The 21,003-nt window shown below is 44.6% G+C and overlaps 1 protein-coding gene and 1 long non-coding RNA gene across 3 annotated transcripts in view; both read left to right on the plus strand.

Annotated features, from left to right (window-relative positions):
• Window positions 1–15,190, plus strand: part of fbln2 (fibulin 2) — a 37,191-nt gene extending 22,001 nt beyond the window's left edge. For both annotated transcript variants that reach the window (XM_068314643.1, XM_068314644.1), the window contains 11 exons: window positions 1,204–1,320; window positions 3,716–3,817; window positions 7,738–7,872; window positions 9,257–9,394; window positions 10,123–10,269; window positions 10,354–10,482; window positions 11,069–11,194; window positions 11,660–11,776; window positions 11,864–11,992; window positions 12,415–12,538; window positions 13,731–15,190. In XM_068314643.1, the coding sequence (XP_068170744.1) occupies window positions 1,204–1,320; window positions 3,716–3,817; window positions 7,738–7,872; window positions 9,257–9,394; window positions 10,123–10,269; window positions 10,354–10,482; window positions 11,069–11,194; window positions 11,660–11,776; window positions 11,864–11,992; window positions 12,415–12,538; window positions 13,731–14,091 (1,625 nt within the window). In that variant the 3' untranslated portion in view covers window positions 14,092–15,190. The remainder of the gene's footprint in view (window positions 1–1,203; window positions 1,321–3,715; window positions 3,818–7,737; window positions 7,873–9,256; window positions 9,395–10,122; window positions 10,270–10,353; window positions 10,483–11,068; window positions 11,195–11,659; window positions 11,777–11,863; window positions 11,993–12,414; window positions 12,539–13,730) is intronic.
• An 803-nt stretch (window positions 15,191–15,993) lies between these two features.
• Window positions 15,994–21,003, plus strand: part of LOC137595838 (uncharacterized) — a 40,110-nt gene continuing 35,100 nt past the window's right edge. The window contains exons 1-2 of the long non-coding RNA XR_011035466.1: window positions 15,994–16,129; window positions 19,435–19,600. This is a non-coding gene — a long non-coding RNA (uncharacterized lncRNA). The remainder of the gene's footprint in view (window positions 16,130–19,434; window positions 19,601–21,003) is intronic.

Consider the following 21,003-nt stretch of genomic DNA (forward strand, 5'->3'; position numbering starts at 1 on the left):
CGGCGAGGTTGATCCAGACTTAAGTCTGACTTAAACTGGGACACCATGTGTTGATTATCCATCTAGAAATGATTCATCTGTTTTCAAATGAGAAGTGTTTTCTTTGAATCTCCTCACCGAGGTTTAGCTTAAGCTAACTCGCTGTTCAACATCTGCAAATCACATTAAAACAATACTTGGGCTTAAAAAACAAGAGCCTCAGATAAGAAGAAAAACATGTATCTGTGGTTTCGTATCGTCTTTTCAAGTCACCTGGTTTTAGTTTCAGTCTGTCTCGCTCTAATGTTTAAATATAATTGGCTGAAATGTGTTTTTATTGTTTTGTTGGGGTATTTTTTTTGTGTGTGTGTGTGTGTGTGTGTGTGTGTGTGTGTGTGTGTGTGTGTGTGTGTGTGTGTGTGTGTGTGTGTTTGCAACCACAGCATTGAGCCGTTTTGTCTTCATTATCCAATATTTTTTCCAGACAGATGCTCTGAACGGAGCTGGAGAAAGTTTCTCCCGCATTATAGCATGTGAGAGTAACTTTTGTTCCAGGGCTCATTAAATGTGATTTAAAAAAAAAAAAAAAAAAAAGACAGAGTACAAGACGATCCAGCGCGTTTGATAAATGTTCCTGATGTTAAACTTTATATTTAAAGGGGAGGCTGAAGCTTAGCATCAATTTTACATTTGAAAAGTCATGCAGTTTAATAAATAGATGCTTATACGGAACGTAGAAAACTCTCGCTGTCTCTCCAAGAGAAACAGGAAAACTCCTGTTGTCTGGTCGCGTCCCAGCTGATTCCGATCTCATAATGAAACAATGGGTCCCGCCACAGAGATCAGACTGAGGCGGGTTCTCGATGGGGAGGGCCGCACGTTGTCCCCCGTCTGACCCGCCGTTAAACCAACCAACAAAAAGACAAGACAGCAGATACAAACGCCTGGAATTCACTGCAGGAAGCCATGAAGTGTTCGCTCATTAACTATTATTAGGCTGCGTTTAAACCAACAACGGTTTTCATCATCATCATCATCATCATTATCATCATATAAAAATGCCCATCAACCCCATATTAAGTTTGATTTAGTGTCAAATCTTTTGCGATGATGTAAACGAATTGGACGACATCGGATGGAATAAATGTGGAGTTTAACTCTTGACATTGATCATTAGCAGCGTCCTGCTAAGCTAACGTGATTTCTGCTCGTTCTGCTGTGCAGTCAGCCCTGATGAGGACAACAGAGTCGGGCTGGACGGTCCCGCCGTGGTCCCGACCCAAACCACCACCACCACTAGTACGACCACGACTGACGCCACGCCCCTCCACCCGTGTGCAGGTGACGCCAACGCTGACTGATACATGCAACATCATTGCACACTGCATGCTAACACTTTTAGCTTAGAGGCTAGACCAAAGATGTCAAACTCATTCCCACCGAGGGCCACATCAGCATAACGGCTGTCCTCAACGGGGCAGATGTAACTAATAAATATAACTCAGTGTAATGTAATATAAATGTAACTACTCCTTACTCTTAAAAAGCGAGACACCCGGATGACGCCGTTTGACCTCTGTGATCTCAGCCAGTAACCTCAGATTAGCCGCATCTATACGGGCTGCATTTGAACGCCTCAGCCGGCACACACAACTTCAGATTGTGTAAATGAGTGAACTTTAAAGCTATGCAAATGGGCCATTTGTTCCAAAATAATTGCTGACCTTTATGTTAGCAGTAAAGGCTCTGAGACAATTCACCAGCTGTGTGAAGCCTGCCAGCAGCGGAGAGCCGCTCTGTGCAGGATAATGAAATATGATTTGTAGATTTTTGGCCCCGATTTGCTTTTCCTACTGTGAGACTCTTCTTTATGGATCGCTGCCACAGCTAAGGTTGTCTTTTCCGAGCTTTATGTGCGATGGGTTTTGACAGTATTCCGTGGCTTTAGAGAGCGTTTTGTACAAAAGTGCACAAGCAGCGCCGGGCGTCTCCAGCCTGCAGCCCAGTAGTTTGTTTAATCTGCTCCACACATCATCTCTGCCTGCATGGAAACAAAGCCGGTAGGTTCGGCCCAGTCGGGCTGACATGGAGTGTTAATGTCCTGTCTGATCGCCCCGAGGAGAGGAACTCCTTTATCTACAGGAGTCAGAAGCCCTTTCAGGGAGAGTGCGTGCATGCAGCTGTCAGGACGGCCAGGCCGAGTTGATCTGTCATGTTTACGCCGCCGCGGCTTCACCGGCTGAATTTTGATGGAGTCGAGGGAAGATGGGCAGCTCGTGTCTTACAGCTGCTAAAGCCTTCCTCCTCCTCCTCTCCTCCTCCTCCTCCTCCTCCTCCTCCTCCGGTGTGTCTCCGATTGTTTGGATCCTGATCCGAATACGAATCAATCCCACAACCTCCATCTTGATGAGACTGGTCGGTGATCACAGTCTTGGAGACTACAGTCTTGGTGACCACAGTCTTGGTGACCACAGTCTTGGTGACCACAGTCTTGGTGACTACAGTCTTGGTGACTACAGTCTTGGTGACTACAGTCTTGGTGACTACAGTCTTGGTGACTACAGTCTTGGTGACCACAGTCTTGGTGACCACAGTCTTGGTGACCACAGTCTTGGTGACCACAGTCTTGGTGACCACAGTCTTGGTGACCACAGTCTTGGTGACTACAGTCTTGGTGACTACAGTCTTGGTGACCACAGTCTTGGTGACCACAGTCTTGGTGACCACAGTCTTGGTGACTACAGTCTTGGTGACCACAGTCTTGGTGACTACAGTCTTGGTGACCACAGTCTTGGTGACCACAGTCTTGGTGACCACAGTCTTGGTGACTACAGTCTTGGAGACTACAGTCTTGGTGACCACAGTCTTGGTGACTACAGTCTTGGTGACCACAGTCTTGGTGACCACAGTCTTGGTGACCACAGTCTTGGTGACTACAGTCTTGGTGACCACAGTCTTGGTGACTACAGTCTTGGTGACCACAGTCTTGGTGACCACAGTCTTGGTGACTACAGTCTTGGTGACCACAGTCTTGGTGACCACAGTCTTGGTGACCACAGTCTTGGTGACCACAGTCTTGGTGACTACAGTCTTGGTGACCACAGTCTTGGTGACCACAGTCTTGGTGACCACAGTCTTGGTGACCACAGTCTTGGTGACTACAGTCTTGGTGACTACAGTCTTGGTGACTACAGTCTTGGTGACTACAGTCTTGGTGACCACAGTCTTGGTGACTACAGTCTTGGTGACTACAGTCTTGGTGACTACAGTCTTGGTGACTACAGTCTTGGTGACTACAGTCTTGGTGACCACAGTCTTGGTGACCACAGTCTTGGTGACCACAGTCTTGGTGACTACAGTCTTGGTGACCACAGTCTTGGTGACCACAGTCTTGGTGACTACAGTCTTGGAGATCAGTCTTGGTGAGAAAGACAAACGGACCGTTGGCTCTTTGTGACGAGGCTCATCGAGCTGTTAAATAGAGAAAATTGATTCTGTTGTGTGTGAATGTGAGGCTTTATGAGAGGCTCCTTCCTGTGAGAAAGCAAAGATCAATGCGAAGCGAAGACCGGCTTCACCAGAGCCTCTGGGAACGAAACGGCAGGCCGATGAATTACCAGGACAGCGGAGAAGCGGCGCCAGGATGAGGAATTTAAGACATTATGAGCGAATGACTGTCCTGGAGGCGTACCGTTGTGGAATCTGACTTTCTTGTTTTTTTTTCGTGTCTTTTCAGATAACGGTCCTTGCGGCCAGCGCTGCACGGCGGCGGGTGGCCGCGCCCACTGCTCGTGTTTCCCAGGGTACTCGCTGATGACAGATGGACGAACCTGTGAAGGTAAGAGCTGACTTTCACCCCTGAAGCAAGTCTTAGCAATAGGTGACGAACTAGCCAGTGCCACCAACACTAACATCAACAAACACGTCGCCTTGACAACAGAACAAAAGAGCGATGGAGGAGCCTGTCCGGAGATCGGCACATTTTTTAATTGGATGCAGTCGGTCATGAAGCAGGGAAATGCAGGTCTTGTGACATTAAACAATGCGTCGACTGACAGAGATCACACTTCCTGTAGGCGGAGGCTGGTAGTCAACTGTAGCCAATTACACGGAGACAGCTGTAGCCGCAATAACAAACAACGCACGCGACGAGATACCTTCATTTATTAAAGCGCCGCGTGAGAACGTGACACAACAGGTGCTGGTCGTCAGGCGATTGAAGCATCACAATTACACAATTACTGTTTTGTTTGGAAGATAATTAGAGCATCTGACAGGAAGTAGATTAACAGGACGTAAGGGTTTGAGTTAGTTCGTTGCGTGAGCATCCTACTAATCAACCAGAGTTGAAAACGATGTTAATGTTTCCTGGAAATTCGCAGGAAGTGACCCAAACCAAAGCATCCCAAACAATTTTGATGGATGATGCATCTGGGAGATAACACAATTTGTATTTATCGGTGTCAAAAACTAAAAGGTCAAGCAAAATAATCAGATTTAGCTAACTAGCTAGCTGAAAAGTCCTCTTATTGGCCTAAACAATACAAATCCTGCTGTTTCCAAACACCATTTTCCATGAGCGCCTTATGAGCGTCATGCGTCTGCTGCACCGGTGTGAAAATTGATCCTTGAATTTCAAACAGTCTGAACTTGGCAACTTCTTCCCTTTTGTGGAAAACGTGATAAATGGTCGACCTTTGGAATCCAACGCGTGCCACCCCTGCAAACCTCTGCTAACACCGCGTGTGCTTTCCTGAGTAGTTACAGGTAGGAAGTGGGCGATATTAACACGACTTTCAGTATGAACGCTTTAACGACCCGAGCTCCGCCACGTCCGCCTCAACTTGATTTATTCCATCGTTGGGCAGACGGGATAATTCCTCTGCATGCATAGGAGTTAGTGTTTCCCCTCCTATCACCCCGTTCAGCGCGAGGACTCGGCCTGAAAGTGTTCCCACATGTGAGGACGTGGGTGGGCGGCTTTTGGCACTGGCCGGATAGAATGTTAAAGGTGGGGGGCGGGGGTTTTGAGGAGTTAACCAAGACCTGTAGACGCTGTATCAGGATGTAAGCTGACATTTGTTGAGCAAATGTAAGAGATTTGATCACAAATATGGACGGGATTAATGCAGAGTCGTGACGGCGGGAGTCTTGTTTGTGGATTTAACGGATTGCGGCTCCGCTTTCCAGTCGGGACAGGAATGGTCACGAGAACTGGATATACATTTTGTAGTCTGAACAGTCTGAACAAAATTGAAACCACTTTTGAGAGGAAGTTACAAATCCCATTGGGATCGATGATTCTCAGTCTGGGCAGCTCCAAACACACCGATTGGTTGGACTGTCACCAATCGTTGGATGTCACTTGCTAAAAACAGTGTAGACAGTCGGTCCTAAACATCAGATATGAACAGGAAAATGGTTGGAAAATGGACGTCCGTTTAGGGTTTGAAAACGTTTCAGGAAGTTTCCCTTCAGTGCAGGCTAACGCAGAAATTTTGTTTAACTTAGCTAAAGTGTCAGAAATCCAAGAAGCTAAATGTATTTTTCCCTCAAAGTTGAGTCACTAATCTAATACATGGTTCACAGTTAGAGAAGCAGAAAACTGGAAACCCAATCAAGCAGAATCTGTGCCTGTTCTGATAATGGCTGAGGATCATAATGAGGCAGAATAATGAGGTACAGTATCGGTACAGCTGGTAAAACCGTCACCGCGCCGTCTAGCTCATGGCTTTCCTCGCTCCACGCGTTTTCACAGCGTTTTTATGTGAACCCAGTCTGCAGGTGACCCAGCAGCCCTGCATCTGTTTTATAGATCAAACCCGTGTTCATCTGCACCCTTCTGTTAGACCGACCCTGTTGACTTTACCCTGCTCAGACCCGACCGTTCTGCCTCTGCAACCCTCCTGTGTCAAATAAAGTCTGCAAATAAGCCAAGGCTGACTTCATCCACCTCAGCTCGTGTTTATCGGAGCTCCATCGTCTGCTGCTCCGGCGAGAAGAACAAGAGGCCGTGTGTTTGTCTGACGAACGGCGTCGCCTTGATGGAATTCCTCCCGGAACGCCGTTTCTCCCTGTCAGTGTTTGTGTTTTTCCAACTTGTGTTGCATGACTTCACTCCTCGCAGCTGGGGTGGCGTTGGTGCCACCGCTCCCAGGGATGGAGAAGATTGGGACCCTGAGGCGCTTTTTCCTACTGGAAAAGACTCCCCCACCAGAATGGAAGAAGAGGGCAACTTTCTGCACCAGGTGGCACCATGTAAATATTGGAAGCCACCTCAAACCAGACTTTAGCGCTGGGCAAGGCCAAGAGCCTGAGATCCGCCTCTGGAAATCTCTGTTCGATGGAGAAGACAGATGTTTCTCTGTCAAGGAGAAGGTGGCCCCAAAACAGAAGTCAGAAGAGAAATGTTCCGCGGATGCTTTAGATGATCTAATAATCTACGTTTTGAGTCGCGTTTTCAGTCGAGATACGTCACACACCAGTCCAGACCTCAGATCAGTGTTTTCCTGCCCCCACACTCCGTATGAAGGTGTTCTCCAGCTCGTCGCTCATTCGTATTCCCCCTAGAACAGCCTCCGAAGCAAAAGCCGTCTTAACTAGAGGCGGCCGACAGGAGGAGAGCCGCTCCCCTACGGTTCCAGCCTTTTATTCTCCGGCAGATGCAGTTTTGTAAAGGATCTTTTTTTTTTTCTTGTTTCGTCAGGTTTCCCTGTGGAATCAGCTGGATTCAACACACACACACATGCACAAACGCTATTCCAATGCCAGTACGGTCGTAGCATCCAGCTAATCAGTAATACGCTGTGATGCATGATAAGGGAACGCAGCAGTTAGATAAAGGCGAGCCGTACTAGCCCACCAGCGTCATAAATCAACGCTTCCTGTTTCCTGGCTGCGGCGCCGTTTGACTGAAGATTTAAATCTGAGGTGAATTTCATCGGTGATTTCAAAAGAAATAAGCTTAACGGGAAAAATATTTCGTTTTTGCCAAAAGCCCGATACAAAATTCCGACTTCGAGCCATCCAGGATTTATGAAGCCAGTCTGCACTTCGTTGACTTTTAAAAGTCTCGATTGCCGCTTGAAGTTGGCGACTATCGTTCCGTTCTTGATGTTTTTCTCTCATGGAGACGTGACAGATTTGGGAGTTGGTCCACGATTTGAACCTGGACCCCAACGATTGTTTTCCAACTCAAAGGTTTCCCCTTGAATCCTGAATCTCCAACAAACTCCAATCGTATTTGGCCCATTCCAGTGCTCACTTCTTCACTAAACTCCATGAAATCTGCACTGGAACCGTCCAACGTGGATCGGACAGTAGGAACGCCAAATCACAACCCAACCACCCGACATCCATCACTGACGAAACTCAATGGATCGAGTTGTGAATAAAAACAGAAAAACTCAAAACAAGTAAAATATTCGTCAAAGGTCAATCTGGAGGTTCACCCCCGTCACCCACACAGCTAGCAGCTTCACAAGTGTGTCGGATTGAAGCATGACTCAGCTTAAAGGTAAACATTTCCTGATGCGCCTCAAACGCCTGCCTGTAAAAATGGATTCCTTTGTTCGGTTCTGCTTGTTTTCCTGGCCGACCATCTGCTGCTGACTCATCATAATGACAGAGCCAGTTGAGGACAGGGGGGGGGGGCGAATGTGTACCGGTTCTGTCCATCAGCCGGCGTCACCTCCACCCCCACACACACACAACACACACATCAACTCACACACAGTCTTCCTTGTTCTTCTCCTGCAGATGTGGACGAGTGCCTGGACGACACCCACCGCTGTGGGCCGGGCGAGCGCTGCGTGAACACGGTGGGCTCGTTCGTGTGCGAGCTGCAGGTCACCTGCCCTCCGGGTCACCTGCTGAGGAACGGCGTCTGCGAGGGTGAGTCCCGTCACGCCCGATGTTTTTCCTTCACGATAAAACGTACAAATGTACCCGGATTATTTTCCGGAACGGTTTGAATCGTGCAGATTTGACTCGCCCAACTCGTCCATCTGAAAACTGTTTTGTCATGCGATGACTCGGCAGAAAACGCTAAATGTGGCTGCTGCTTCTGTTGGAGCGTCGTTGTTGTTTCTAACGAGTTGCTGAGTCATTTCAGTGCATGCTGTCCGTGGGATTATTATAATTATAATGATGATGATTTTATGGTCAGTTTAAATCAGGCAAGGCCAGAAATACAAAGTCCTCCTTTGTTTAATCAGACAGAACAACCGCTGGTACGACGTTTAGCGTGTCTTTAATCGTTTCTTTTGATTTGCTTGTTCAGGAGAACCTCAAACGACCCTCGACTCTAGCAGTTTAAGGAGAGTCCGACACCTTATTACTCAATCCGAGAGGCCTGCTTGCAAACACGGGCTGTTCCAGTCTGTACGTCTGTCACCACACACCCCCTCCTTTGTTGCTCGGAGTGTAATTTGTCTTAAAGAAACCCCCCGTGTGCAGCTACAAACCCCAAGAACGCCAGTAACAGTCTGGAGTCTTGGGCGGAAGCAGGACTACAATCAACATTTGTTTAATCAGCACATGTCCAAGAGATTAATGAGTCGCGTAGATTATTTACCATCGTTCTAACCAACGGCTGTGGTCATCCTCTCATGAGTTTTTGCCCCCGTTAGAGATATTTGCCTTTCAGCAGATGCCCAAGTTCACCTCATGAAGAGATAATCACCCGGACAGGCAACATCGCCTAGGCGTTAAAGCACTTTAAAGCTCTGCAACTCATGTCATCAGCACTTGGCACTGCCGAGAAGTAATCAATGTGACGCGATAATGAAGGTAATATTTAGTCGACCGTCCAACGGGGGGGGGGACTAATTAGCTGTGTTCAAGAAAGGAGAGACGTTGGAAATATCCCACGATTGGTAGAGAACGCCCTGAGTTAAGACTTCGCATTAATGTGCCACGGATTGAGTCGCAGGGGTGCTGCTACGACGCCAACCCCCCCCTAAGGAGAGCAGCACAAAAGAACAAATCTTCCATTTAAACGCCGTCCGTCGTGCGTGAGATTCAGGAACTGTCATTTAAGAACTTTTTGTGCAACTTCTGTTAATTGCAGAGCTGGAACGAGTGATATCTTTGTGAAGGAGGGGGGAATTCTTCCCACATTAGAGCGCTGTGAGGAAATTCAAACCGGTTGTTCTGGGCTTGAGCCACAGTGCCACCTACTGGTCGCCTCCTGCGCAGTCCTCCAGCGAGGACTGATTTCAAAAGCAGGTTGAAGACCTTTTATTTAATTTGGCGTGTGTTCTCTTCTTGACTCCAGACATTGACGAATGTGTCCTGCGAACCCACGACTGTGGCGTGGGCCTCATGTGTGAGAACACCCTGGGATCCTTCCGGTGTAATCCCAAACAAAAGTGCATGAGTGGCTTCAGACAGGATTCCCACGGCAACTGCATCGGTAAGAGACTCTCTCTCCTCCGGCCAATGGGAAACCCTTAGCAGACAAAACCTCTCCTAGATGGTGTCTCATGAATGTTTCTACGGCAGCCCAGAGGAAAAACATCCATCGTAGAGGAGGGGTCATGTGTTGGGTGTCCTGCCTTAATTTTATTTGCTATACCAGGACATAGTTAGCTTAGCTTAGCTTATAAAAGCTCATATCATGTGCTACTTCTTAGCTGGTTGAAATGACTTCCTGGAGTCTCCCCATTGGCTGTCTGCTAACATTGGCTACCTACTAACCTCAGGGGTTAACCTCCTGAGGTTGACCCTGAGTGACCCCCGATATTCTAAACGTTTCTTCTGATTTAAAGCCACGCAAACCCCAATACGTCCTGACAGACTGAAGGGTTATTATAAAGCTGCAGCCGAGCCTTGAAGGCTTCTTTTAGTCGTCTTCAGATCTAAAGTTTGTCTTTTTTCTTTTCTGAGACGTTCACCTGCTGTTTGGGCACAGCTGGACGTTTTTTTCTGACTTTGTTGGTGCCGTTTCATCTCGATTCATCTGACTACATGCATAAAAAAAAATGCTCCCTGATCACTGGAATAGATATCAGATTAGTCATCCAGTAATTACAATTTCATAATTGTTCTGTGAAAACAACTCGGAAGAATTGGAGAGAGGTCGGTCTGTCAATCCGGATCAAACTTCTTCAGAATCTTACCTTCCTCTTCCTGTTTCCGCAGACATAAACGAGTGCAGCAGCCTCGGCAGCGCCCCCTGCAGCTCAGGCTTCAACTGCATCAACACGGTGGGTTCCTACTCGTGCCAGAAGAAGGTAATAATGTGCGGCCGCGGCTACACCTCCGGCCCCGATGGAGCCAAGTGTGTCGGTGAGAATTTACCTCTTTAACCAAGTCGGGCTGTGTTTTTAGAGTTGGACCTCGCTGAGGCGCCTCGTCTTTGTCCCCCTTTAGACGTGGACGAGTGTCAGACGGGATCGCACCGCTGTGGCGTTGGACAAATCTGTCAAAACGTCCCCGGCAGCTACCGCTGCGACTGTCAGACGGGCTACCAGTACGACACCCTCCGCAAAGTCTGCACCGGTACGTAGCGCCGCGTAGCGTCCGAGGACGAAGAGCAGATTGGAGGTTATTGAAGCTGAAGACGTCTCGAAAAAAAGTTACTTAACATCAGAGCTGGAAAAGTTTTTTTGTGTTAATTGTGATGTCAGATTTTGCTCGGTGGTAGAGAGAGGACTTGATAGTCATCCACTGATAATTAATGCTAATTATGTGGTAATTATAGGGAAGGGTCTGAAAGTAGCTGCGATGATGACATTAAAAAAAAGTTTCCTTTGGATTCCAGTTGAAATTTTTGTGAGGTTAAAAAAGTTTAAATCGATGAAAAGAGACTTGACGAGGTTAAAAGACATGAAACATCAAATCTGTGGCATCGATATAAATCAATAAGGTATAATCATTGATGCTCAAATATTCCATCCATCTGTTTTATGCATCAGATTTTCTCCATTTTAAGGGCCAGCTGGTTTGGGTTTTTTTAGCTCCTAATTTGAAATGAATGACTGAACAAGTCCTCCCATACGTCACCTGGTGAGGCCCCCGGGGGTCCCAGGGCGATCTCTCTCTCTCTCTGTCTGTTCTGACGGCTTCCTCCTCCTGCGGCCGACAGACGTGAACGAGTGCTGGCGCTATCCCGGTCGGCTCTGCGCCCAGACGTGCGAGAACACCCCGGGGTCGTACCACTGCTCCTGCACCGCCGGCTTCACGCTGGCGTTCGATGGGAAGAACTGTGAAGGTACGTCACATGCTTCTTCTTCTTCTTTCTCTTGGCGAACCGTCTTATCATTCTGGACGGATTCGAGGTGAACCTGAGGTGGCGTTAAAAGCTGAATGCAGATCCCTGGAGATTCTAAACCCAGATAGGAGCCTTAAGCTTTATGTACATATTTGTTATCAGCGGCAACGGCTTCCTGTCGGGGTTTTAATTTCGCCGAGGCGTCCGGCGTGCATACGTAACGAGACGCCATCCATCAGTTTTACTCGAGATGTTTTTAAAAAGCGACATTTCGCCTTCACTCCACTTTGTCGCTGTCATCGTCCAGAGAAGTCGAGATGTCGACGTTTTTGTTTGTTTGGAATTCATCCTGTTGGGTTTTTTTTGTTGTCGTTTTTGCAGATTTGTCTGAGCAACGACAGTTTCTTTATTATTGATGAAAACTAAAATATGAACGCTAACCGCTAATCTTTTTTTTTGGTCTAGATGTGAATGAATGTGACAACAACCCCTGCAGCCAGGAGTGCGCCAACATCTACGGCTCGTATCAGTGTTACTGTCGCCAAGGTTACTACCTGAAGGAGGACGGGCGCACCTGTGAAGGTATTGCTTCACATACATACAGTATATATGTATATATACATATATATATATACACACTCCAGCTCATACAATGTGTGTGTTTCCCAGATATTGACGAGTGTTCCCAGAGCATCGGGAACCTCTGCGCCTTCCAGTGTGTGAACGTTGCCGGTAGCTACCGTTGTTCCTGTCCTCCTCAGGGATACGTCATGTCGGCCAACGGACGCACCTGCAGAGGTGAGCCACACGGGGGCGCCGGTGTCCGACCGCAAAGGAAAACCGTCTCTAAAGCGCTTCCGATTTCCATCCTTGACTGTATTTTTTCCGTGGTGCTGCAGGAACAACCCAATTTAGCGGTTCTGTGAACGCAAAAACCAAATCCCGTTTAAAAGTTTTTAAAAAATAATTCTAAACTTTTTCGCTGCCTCGCTGTTTCCTGCTTCTAAGCAAGCCACCAGCCCACAACACACCACCCAAAATTAGCCTAGCTTAGCATCAATTAGCCTGCTGCTGTCATTCGTCCCTACTGGTCGCCAGGCAACCAGGATGGAAACATAAAGAGAGGCTCTCCTCATCCAGAAACACATCTTCTAACATCCGTCTGCTGCCGACGGAGACAGGAAGGAGATCAATTTGTTCTTTCTTCTTCTTCCTGTCAGATATTGACGAATGCACGTCAGGAAGCCACAACTGTTCCCGCCGGCAGACCTGCTACAACCTGCAGGGCGGCTTCAGGTGCCTCGCCTTCGACTGCCCCGACAACTACAAGAAGGTTTCCGACACGTGAGTCAGGTTTTTTAATTCTCTCAGAGCATCTTCATGAATTATCCAACCAATAAAACATTGCATGATGGGTAGTTTTTGCAGTATCCCGGACACACGAGCGCTGACCCGTGCATCCACACAAACACACACCTTCCACCGGTCAGTGTCTTATCAACGCCACCAGGAGATGGCGTGCTAACCTCGGCGTGACGTTGCCGTGGCGACCACTGGGGAGACATCTTTCATTCATGAGTGGACTCGGCGGCCGCAGACGGATGGAGACGTCCTCCGGTCTGCCGGCGGCGCCGCGCTGTGATTTAGCGGCGCCGGCTGCAGAAACACGTCTTGTTTTGACGTGAAGCTGTGCAAATTTTATGACGCACTACATCAACTCCTCCTCCAGGCTGCGCTATAAATGTTGATGAATGGAGGAGCAGCATCACAATACAGACTGAGAGCTTCTGGAAGAGGCCACCAGAGGACCCCCCACCACCACCACCACCACCACCACTCCCACCCATCTATCTGTTGCACAGATTCTGCAGCCAGATGCTGCTGTCGATATAATCCCACATTAATGAGTGAATGCATTTCAACACGTCGCTTCACTGCAGATGTTTTCATCGGTTTCACGCTTCAACCACCGATCGACTTTATTGAGAGAAAAACAAATTGACCTTTTTTTTAGCTCAAAATATTGCAGCAACAATAAGAGCAATGACTATTTGACCTACATTTGACCTGTGTCTTGAAATTCGGCCCTTCTGTGTGATCGAGTTTGACGCCCCTGACGTACAAAAATTCCACCAAATCCATTCCGGCTGGAGTTTTTCTCCACTCAGACGTTCGTTTTGATCATCAATTATAGTATTTTCTGCATAATAAGGCGCACCTTCAATGAATGCCCTATTTTAAAGACTTTTTTTTCATATATAAGGCGCACTGGATTATAAGGCGCACTGTCAGTTTTTGAGAAAATTAATTTCTAAATTTTAATTGAGTTTTTAATTTTCCTTTGAGGATTAGTAAAGTAAATTAAATTTAATTGATTAATTAAATTTAGAAATATAAATTAAAGGCTTTTAGGTGCAGAAAATACTGTATTTGTTTTTGAGTATTTATAGATGTTTTGATTCATATAAGATGCTGAACTAGCTTTAATATTCCCGCCCCGACTGGTTTTACTGGTTGCCCTTCTCGCCTCCTTTAGGCGCTGTGAGCGGACCAGCTGTCCCAGCAACTCGGTGGACTGTCAGAATTCTCCCGTCCGCATCACCTACTACCAGCTCAGCTTCCAGACCAACATCATCATCCCCGCCCAGATCTTCAGGATCGGACCGTCTCCCGCCTACTCCGGCGATCGAGTCTTCATCGGCATCGTCAAGGGCAACGAGGAAGGCTACTTCAGCACCAGGAAGCTGAACGCGTTCACAGGCGCCGTCTACCTGCAGAGACAAGTCAACAAGCCCAAAGACTTCCTGATAGATGTGGAGATGAAGCTGCTGAGACAGGGGACCTTCACCTCCTTCCTGGCCAGGATCTACGTCTTCATCACGTCCAACAGCGCCTAGAGACAGAAAAAGACAGAAAGACGGACTGGAAGATTCAAATGGTGCTAAACTTTTTACATGTGCGAAGTTTACCACATAGTATTTGATTTTTTTTCGAGCTCAGCTCGTCTATTCCAGCTCTTGGTCGCCGATGGATCACTGCGCAGTTACACAGCCAAACGTTTATGTGCGCTTTAATTGTTCTGGTCATGAAAAATAACATTTACATCGAATGGTCAATTATTCATAAAGAGAGAAGCTTTATGCTGCTTGAACTTCAAGGCACTTGTTGTATGGAGGACCAAAACTGACAAAACTGAGTCAAAAATACAACTGATTGCTTCAGGTGCTGAAGGAAAATTTCATTTTCCTTAAATTAATTGGACCAAAAAATTTCTATTTTATTAAAAATGTCCAAGTTTCTTTTGCTATTTTTATATTTTAACTTCTTATTTTTCTGTATGTGAGTCTTGAAAAACTTGTAATCACTTGGTTTTTTTAAAAAAAATTTACCTTCAAAATGTCTTCTTTTTTTTTACAGTAAATAATCATACATAAAATTATAATTCATACAAAAACTTTCATGCTTAGGATTTCATAATCTCTCAAAGCCACATAGTGGACCAACATGAGCATATACAAAAACCAAATGAAAATTTAATTATATATTAACTTGCATTTGTTTTAATCAAATAATTTTTAATTTATTTACAAATTGTTTGTAAATTAAGATAAAAAAGATCCATAACAAAAGTTATCAGTATTTTAAATTTACTTGTCTTACTTCTGCCCTAAAAAAAATAGTCAATGTAGTCAGAAAAAATTGAAATCGTACATTTTGTTCAGCCTTTGGTTGTATATTATTTTTGATGATCAAATGTTAAAATCAGTGTGCTACTCTTTTATTATTGGACCTATGTATGTTAATGTAATATAATTATCTCAGGGTTAAATTCATGACTTTTTGTAAACGTTTGACAGATTCCTGCGGAGTTTGCAGGAATAGATTGTTGTACTCCAGTTTGTACAGTTATAACCTGACTTTTATCATCTACAAACCGATTACAGATGATAATCCGACTGTTGTCACTGGTTGAATAAAAGTAAAGATTAAATAAAGCGTCAGGGGGAGTTTTTCTCTTCTGCTGCAGCGCCATCAGTTCCATTGTGAGTCAACAGTGAGCCAACACCGCCCTCTAGCGGTGAAAGCGTGAACTGAGCAAACCACAAAAACAAAACTCAACAACTTCTTTCTTTTTTTTTCAGTTACAACATTTTAATTTTAGACTGGATTTTTGAAAATAAACAGCTTCACAGGAAATCTGAGCAGTCCAATCTCAACTATTTATCACCTTTATCCCACAAGTGTGTCACACCCTGCTCCATTCCCACCCGGAAAGTGTGTGTGTGTGTGTGTGTGTGTGTGTGTGTGTGTGTGTGTGTGTGTGTGTGTGTGTGTGTGTGTGTGTGTGTGTGTGTGTGTGTGTGTGTGTGTGCGTGTGTGCGTGTGTGCGTGTGTGTGTGTGTCAGCCTATTAATATAAACCCAAAAGATACACAGTGGAAAGCTGGGAGAGTGACCACGTGACAGACACCATGTGGCCAATCAGCGTGACCCAAGAGAAGGTTTCAGACCAACAAAATTCTTCTGGTGCAAAAATGAATTTCTGAAGTGTTGCTGCGTCTCCAAGAGATTCCTCTATGGAAGCAGCATCCTTATTCTCAGTCAGTGGTTAATTATTATTTGTGAAATAAATTTAAAATCATTGGAAATATGAGTGTTTTTAGATATTTACGTTTGTCACACACCTGTAGGTTGAAGAATTTGCGCCTAAAATACACCTAAAAATATAAAAATAAGCAAAATAAAGAAAACTATTCGGATATGCGTCCATGTGCTTTTAAACTTTGATTTTTTTATTTAATTTTTGATCCACTAATAGAAATAACCAAGTGCAGAACGACACCTTAACGCCACACGTCGTTTCTGCGCACCTCTACTGCGCAGACACGCAGAGAAACACGGAAGAAATAAAACAGTAAGAAAAGATGCGAGAAAAGTAAGTTTGAAAATAAAGTTTTAAGGCCTGAAAGCCTCCACACAACAAAAATATGTTGTTTTTATATCCTGTAATAGTTTTACGGTCGGTTTTGGGGAATATAACTTTAGTTCAGTACTTAGATGAATAATGATATTTAAATGACTTCAAATGGTGATTATAGGTTGAAATTTGATTTTATTCAATTTATGAACAACCATTTCTGTTCATAGGTTGAGGACTACCTGTATTAGATTCGGCAAAGCTTAGGAAAACACGTTTTTGTGGATGATTAACATTGAGTGAATGTTTTGTGACATTTTGTGAATGGAGTTTCCAAATGCAATATTTGAATATTTAGTGAATTGTTGGTAAAACAGTGACAATGTGGTATTTATTAATATGTTTGAATGTAGAATGTTCAATGAAAAATGCTGAATGCAAGCTTGAAGTTTGCTTCCAATGTAAGTATTTAATGTGACACGTGTGAGCTGTCTGACTGCTGAATTTAACTCTTATTGAGATGACAGATCAATACCTGAATTGATCATCTATTGCGTAACATGTCTGTTTATCCAGCACATGGTTATCTGTAAAAAAGTTTAGCTTGATGATGCCACAAAAAAAAAAGACAGATTTAAAAGATCTTATGATTGTAAAATTTACTTGCGTTTAAGCTGAAATTTAATTTAAGGTAAAAATCTAAAGACAACCCGGTTGTTTTGTTGATGTGGTTCTGCTTGTGATGCGGTTTTGTTCTCCGGAATGTTTTGTAATGTCTGTGTGCTAGCCGTGGCAATTTAGCTGAGTCATGTTGGTTTGCTAGCATCAACCGTTTCGCTTATTCATGTTTTATGTGTGAGAAGTCTGTATTTATTCCCACTTTAAAGATGTACACTTATTTCTTACGGTGGTCTCTGCTCTTGTATGAAGTGATAACGTGTTCAGGAAACAGTCTCCGTTTAGCGGCGACACCGGGCGGCGCTGGGCGGGATCTTTCCGCTCCGCCGACGCCCGAACGCATCCGGCGTCCCACACATGTCAGGGTGTGATCGCCGACTGTCCGTCTCCACTTCAAATGCTTATCAAGACAGCTAAATATAAGTGTTGAGCTCCCAGCATGCCGCTGGAGCATGACGACAACCAGGACTTGTGCTAAGAATATTCCGCTAACGCCTAAATGCTACTCAACGCAGTTAGCCCTACTGTATGTTAAGAGCTGGGAAGAACCTAAGAAATATATTAGCGCATTTAATCATACAATCAGTTGGTTCTTTTTTTAGATTTTTTTTTTTTTTAATCTGTTCTTAATTTGAAATGTCTCCGCAATGCGCTGGCGATGCCTCCAGGGTGTACCCTGCCTCTCGGGCCCTTTTTGCTTTTTTGGCCTCTACTTTTTTTGTCTCCTGAACTAAAGCATTGACACAACACACTGGTGAACACTGTCAGTGTGCATTTTATTCACATCTGCTTCCCCATGAGGCTCTGACAGAAATAATAATTTGATGCATCACAATTATCCTAATAACGTCTCGGTGTGTCGGCTGCAACCAACCGATTCAAGTCTGTTAGTGCGTTCTTCAGACGAGAGAGAACATCTGCTGCTCCTTATGTCAGTGGCAAGAGATCATTCTGAAATCGTAGAAGTCCTTTATTTGAAACTGGACTTTTTAATTCCACACAGGAGGTAGTCAATTTAATCTTTTGGGTGCTGGAAGTGGTCTTTATATTTTTATTTTATATATTTTTCATATTTTATATATATGTATTTATATTTTTATATTTATATTTTATATTTATATTTTATATCTTTATATTTTATACTTATTTTTTTATATTTATTTGGCAAGTTTAAGGTGTGATTGGGAGTAATATATCCAACTCCTCCATAAAGTTTGTGGAAATTTTGTCAGGAATTTTGTGATTACGAGGCAAAATGTCAAAAAATAAAATAGGAGACGTCTTCTCCAGAACATAGACGGACCTTGACCGGCTAGACTAGACCACAAAGAGAGGAAACTTTCGTGTCTGGAGTCGTCTGGGCCCTCAGACGGTCGTGTTGGTGAACTTTCACGATAAAGTGCCGCAGGTTGACAGTAGAGGGCAGCAGACCGCACCGCCAGACAACCACAGGTTGGTGTTGAAAGAATGTTAACTTGCACAATAGTGCACACTTGCGTAACCTGTCTGTATCTGAGTCTACATTTTCCATTCCAGCACACATGTGCACACAAACACATTCTTCACGCAGGTTTCCTCACGAACACACACTGATTCCATTGAAGTGTTGCGTTCAGGCTCACGCCCGCTGCCTTAGCGGGTCGAACCCAACTATTAGCAGCACATGCATGAAATCATGACTCAGCTTTTCCACCGTTAAACGTGTTCCTATCAAAGCTCAGGTCTTGTCGGGGGAGCTGCAGCACAAATGATACCTTTTGATTTCGCGATTACGCACCATTCATCTTCTTCTCTTGCTAATCCCATAAATATGAAAGTCCTCTTTTATCACTCGGTACCAGCCAGCGAGGAAAACCCACCGACAAATCAAAGGGCCCCTGTTTGCACAAGAGCCTCCTTTTGTTAACCGCACCGGCTTCGTCGTCAGCACACTCACCGTTAGTCATCAAGATCTGAATCATCAGGGTTTGATGCTCGACTTCACATCATCTCATTTTGATTAATTCTTCATTGTTAGAGCTGCAACCGCGAGTTAGGGAGTATTAAACTCTTTTTCACCGAGGGCCACATCAGCACCATGCCTCTGAAAAAGATGCAAAAGTTGGGGAAAAAGCAAGTGGCAACGAGTGCTTTCTTGCAGAAAAAACAATCAAAAGTGGACAGATATTACTACCGGTATTACTGAAATTTGTGTGGAGAAGGCTCTTTCTGCTTGGTGCAGTGCCCACAGGAGAATATATAAATTAAAGGTAAAGAAAACGATAGAATGAAAAGCAAAAGTGCAAAAAAAAAAAAGCATTACATCTTTCTTTATTTCTAAAACCGATAGGATGCACAAATTTTTCTTGAAGCGCATCCCAGGGATGCACTACTTTCTTGAATTCTCCTCCTTAATGTTAAATAACTCTGAGAGTTAAAATAGGTTTAATGGGTCAAAACAAACTTTTGTCTTGAGTTTGCTGTAAAATAAACTTCCGCAAAAACTGAGATGTTATTTTTAAAGTGTGAGGTGAGAACGCTTCAGACGGTTGATTGGTCACAAAAAATATTGTAACATCAATGGAATGTCCTGCACCGCCCGAAGCCGAGCCCGCCATCTTCAAGCCATTTTAGCAGTTGAAGTTTGTAATTTTTTTTTATTGCAGCCACTAAATGGAGGAGGTGTGGATGCTCTTGCCTTTGATACCTGATGAAAGGAGGGCAGGAGGCATGTGTCACGCTGAAGATGATTTCTCATGCCGTCATCGTGACTGCAGGCAGTTTGAACCTGGAAAACCACCACCAGCAAAGCCTCTGAGTCGCAGTCTAAAGGTACCGAAAACAGGGTTTTTATTTGTTCTTCTAATTTATAATTTCATGTAAAGTCGGCATGAAAATTTAAGTTTAAGGGAAAAAAATCCTCCATGTGCTTCGGGAGATTTTTTTTTTTGACAGCGTTGGACCATTCAAACATGTAAATCCTTGCCTGTTAGCTGAGTCTGTAATGTCTGAACCCAGAGGAATGAGTGTGAAAGCGAACACTGATATATATGTCCAGAGGAAGGGGAGACATTTACCTGACGATCCCTACGGCGCTGACACTCACAAAAAAAAAAAAAAACAGACTTAAAAGCTCTCATCGTCATTCCTGAACCAGTTTCCGGCCTTTAGGGAACCCGGCTGGCTGACATGAACCTCACTGGTTTGATTTCATGTTTTTTACATGTTCTAGATCGTTAAAAGGTGTTCTGCTTCTGATTAAAGGTTCCACAGACAATGAAAAAAAAAAAGTTATAATCATATATAAAAAAATCCAGACATGACTGAGACGAGATTTGGTGTCATTTAGCTCATCGACTCTCATCTACAATAGTTTAAACTACCAAAAGGTCAGAGTTCAGCTTCATGTAGACAGAAATATGTTTGTAAAAACTTTTTATCGATCAGTGCTGAGCGTAGAGCTGGCGCCGCTGCCCCCTAGTGGCCAAATCATCATCAAAATTCATCTCGCAGGAGCGTGAGGTTCCTATTTATGCTATTTATTCTTAATTTAACAAATATTATTACTGTTTATATATGCAGGATTTCATTTCCTTCCTTTGCTTTTGTCATCTATTATTCATCTTATCAAAATTTTATTTTTTTTAATCCCTACATCCTTTTTTTTCCTTCTTCATCGGTCAGTTATAGAGCAGCTTGACTCGAAGGCTTTGAAAAGAGCTACTGTATATGTATATATGCACGATATGATTGATCAAGTGATTAAAGCATCAGGACTTCCTGTTGGAGCTCAGAGACTGGGACGAGGTGCGTTCCGCTGACAGGTCGGAGCGGCTCGACGGGTCGATCTCAAACCTCTATCCCTACCTGGTCCTGCACTGCTTCCCTTTGGCTAAGGGGTAAAGATTAGCTCCCCATTAGCTCTAAAATTTTTTGCTTCCCAAGTTCACTGAGGAGGAACTGCTTCATTCACAGAAGCAGAAGGAAATGAGCTCCTTCATTCGTGTCCACAGAGCTGCGTAATGAGGACATTACCCCTACGAGAGTCACCGTAGACACCAAAGAGACCCGATGAGAAAGGTCGTTTTTAGATAGACCCTACTGGAATGGTGTTTTGCTGAAGTGACGGACGTGAGAAGCGAACCTGTGCCTCGTAGGTCAGCGCGTTTCATCAAATGAAAGACAAATCTCCGTCTTTCATGTGAGGTAATGAAGTTCAGATCCCGGAGCCGTGT

This window comes from Antennarius striatus, chromosome 5 (assembly GCF_040054535.1).
Source record: "Antennarius striatus isolate MH-2024 chromosome 5, ASM4005453v1, whole genome shotgun sequence".
NCBI classification, from domain to species: Eukaryota; Metazoa; Chordata; class Actinopteri; order Lophiiformes; family Antennariidae; genus Antennarius; species Antennarius striatus.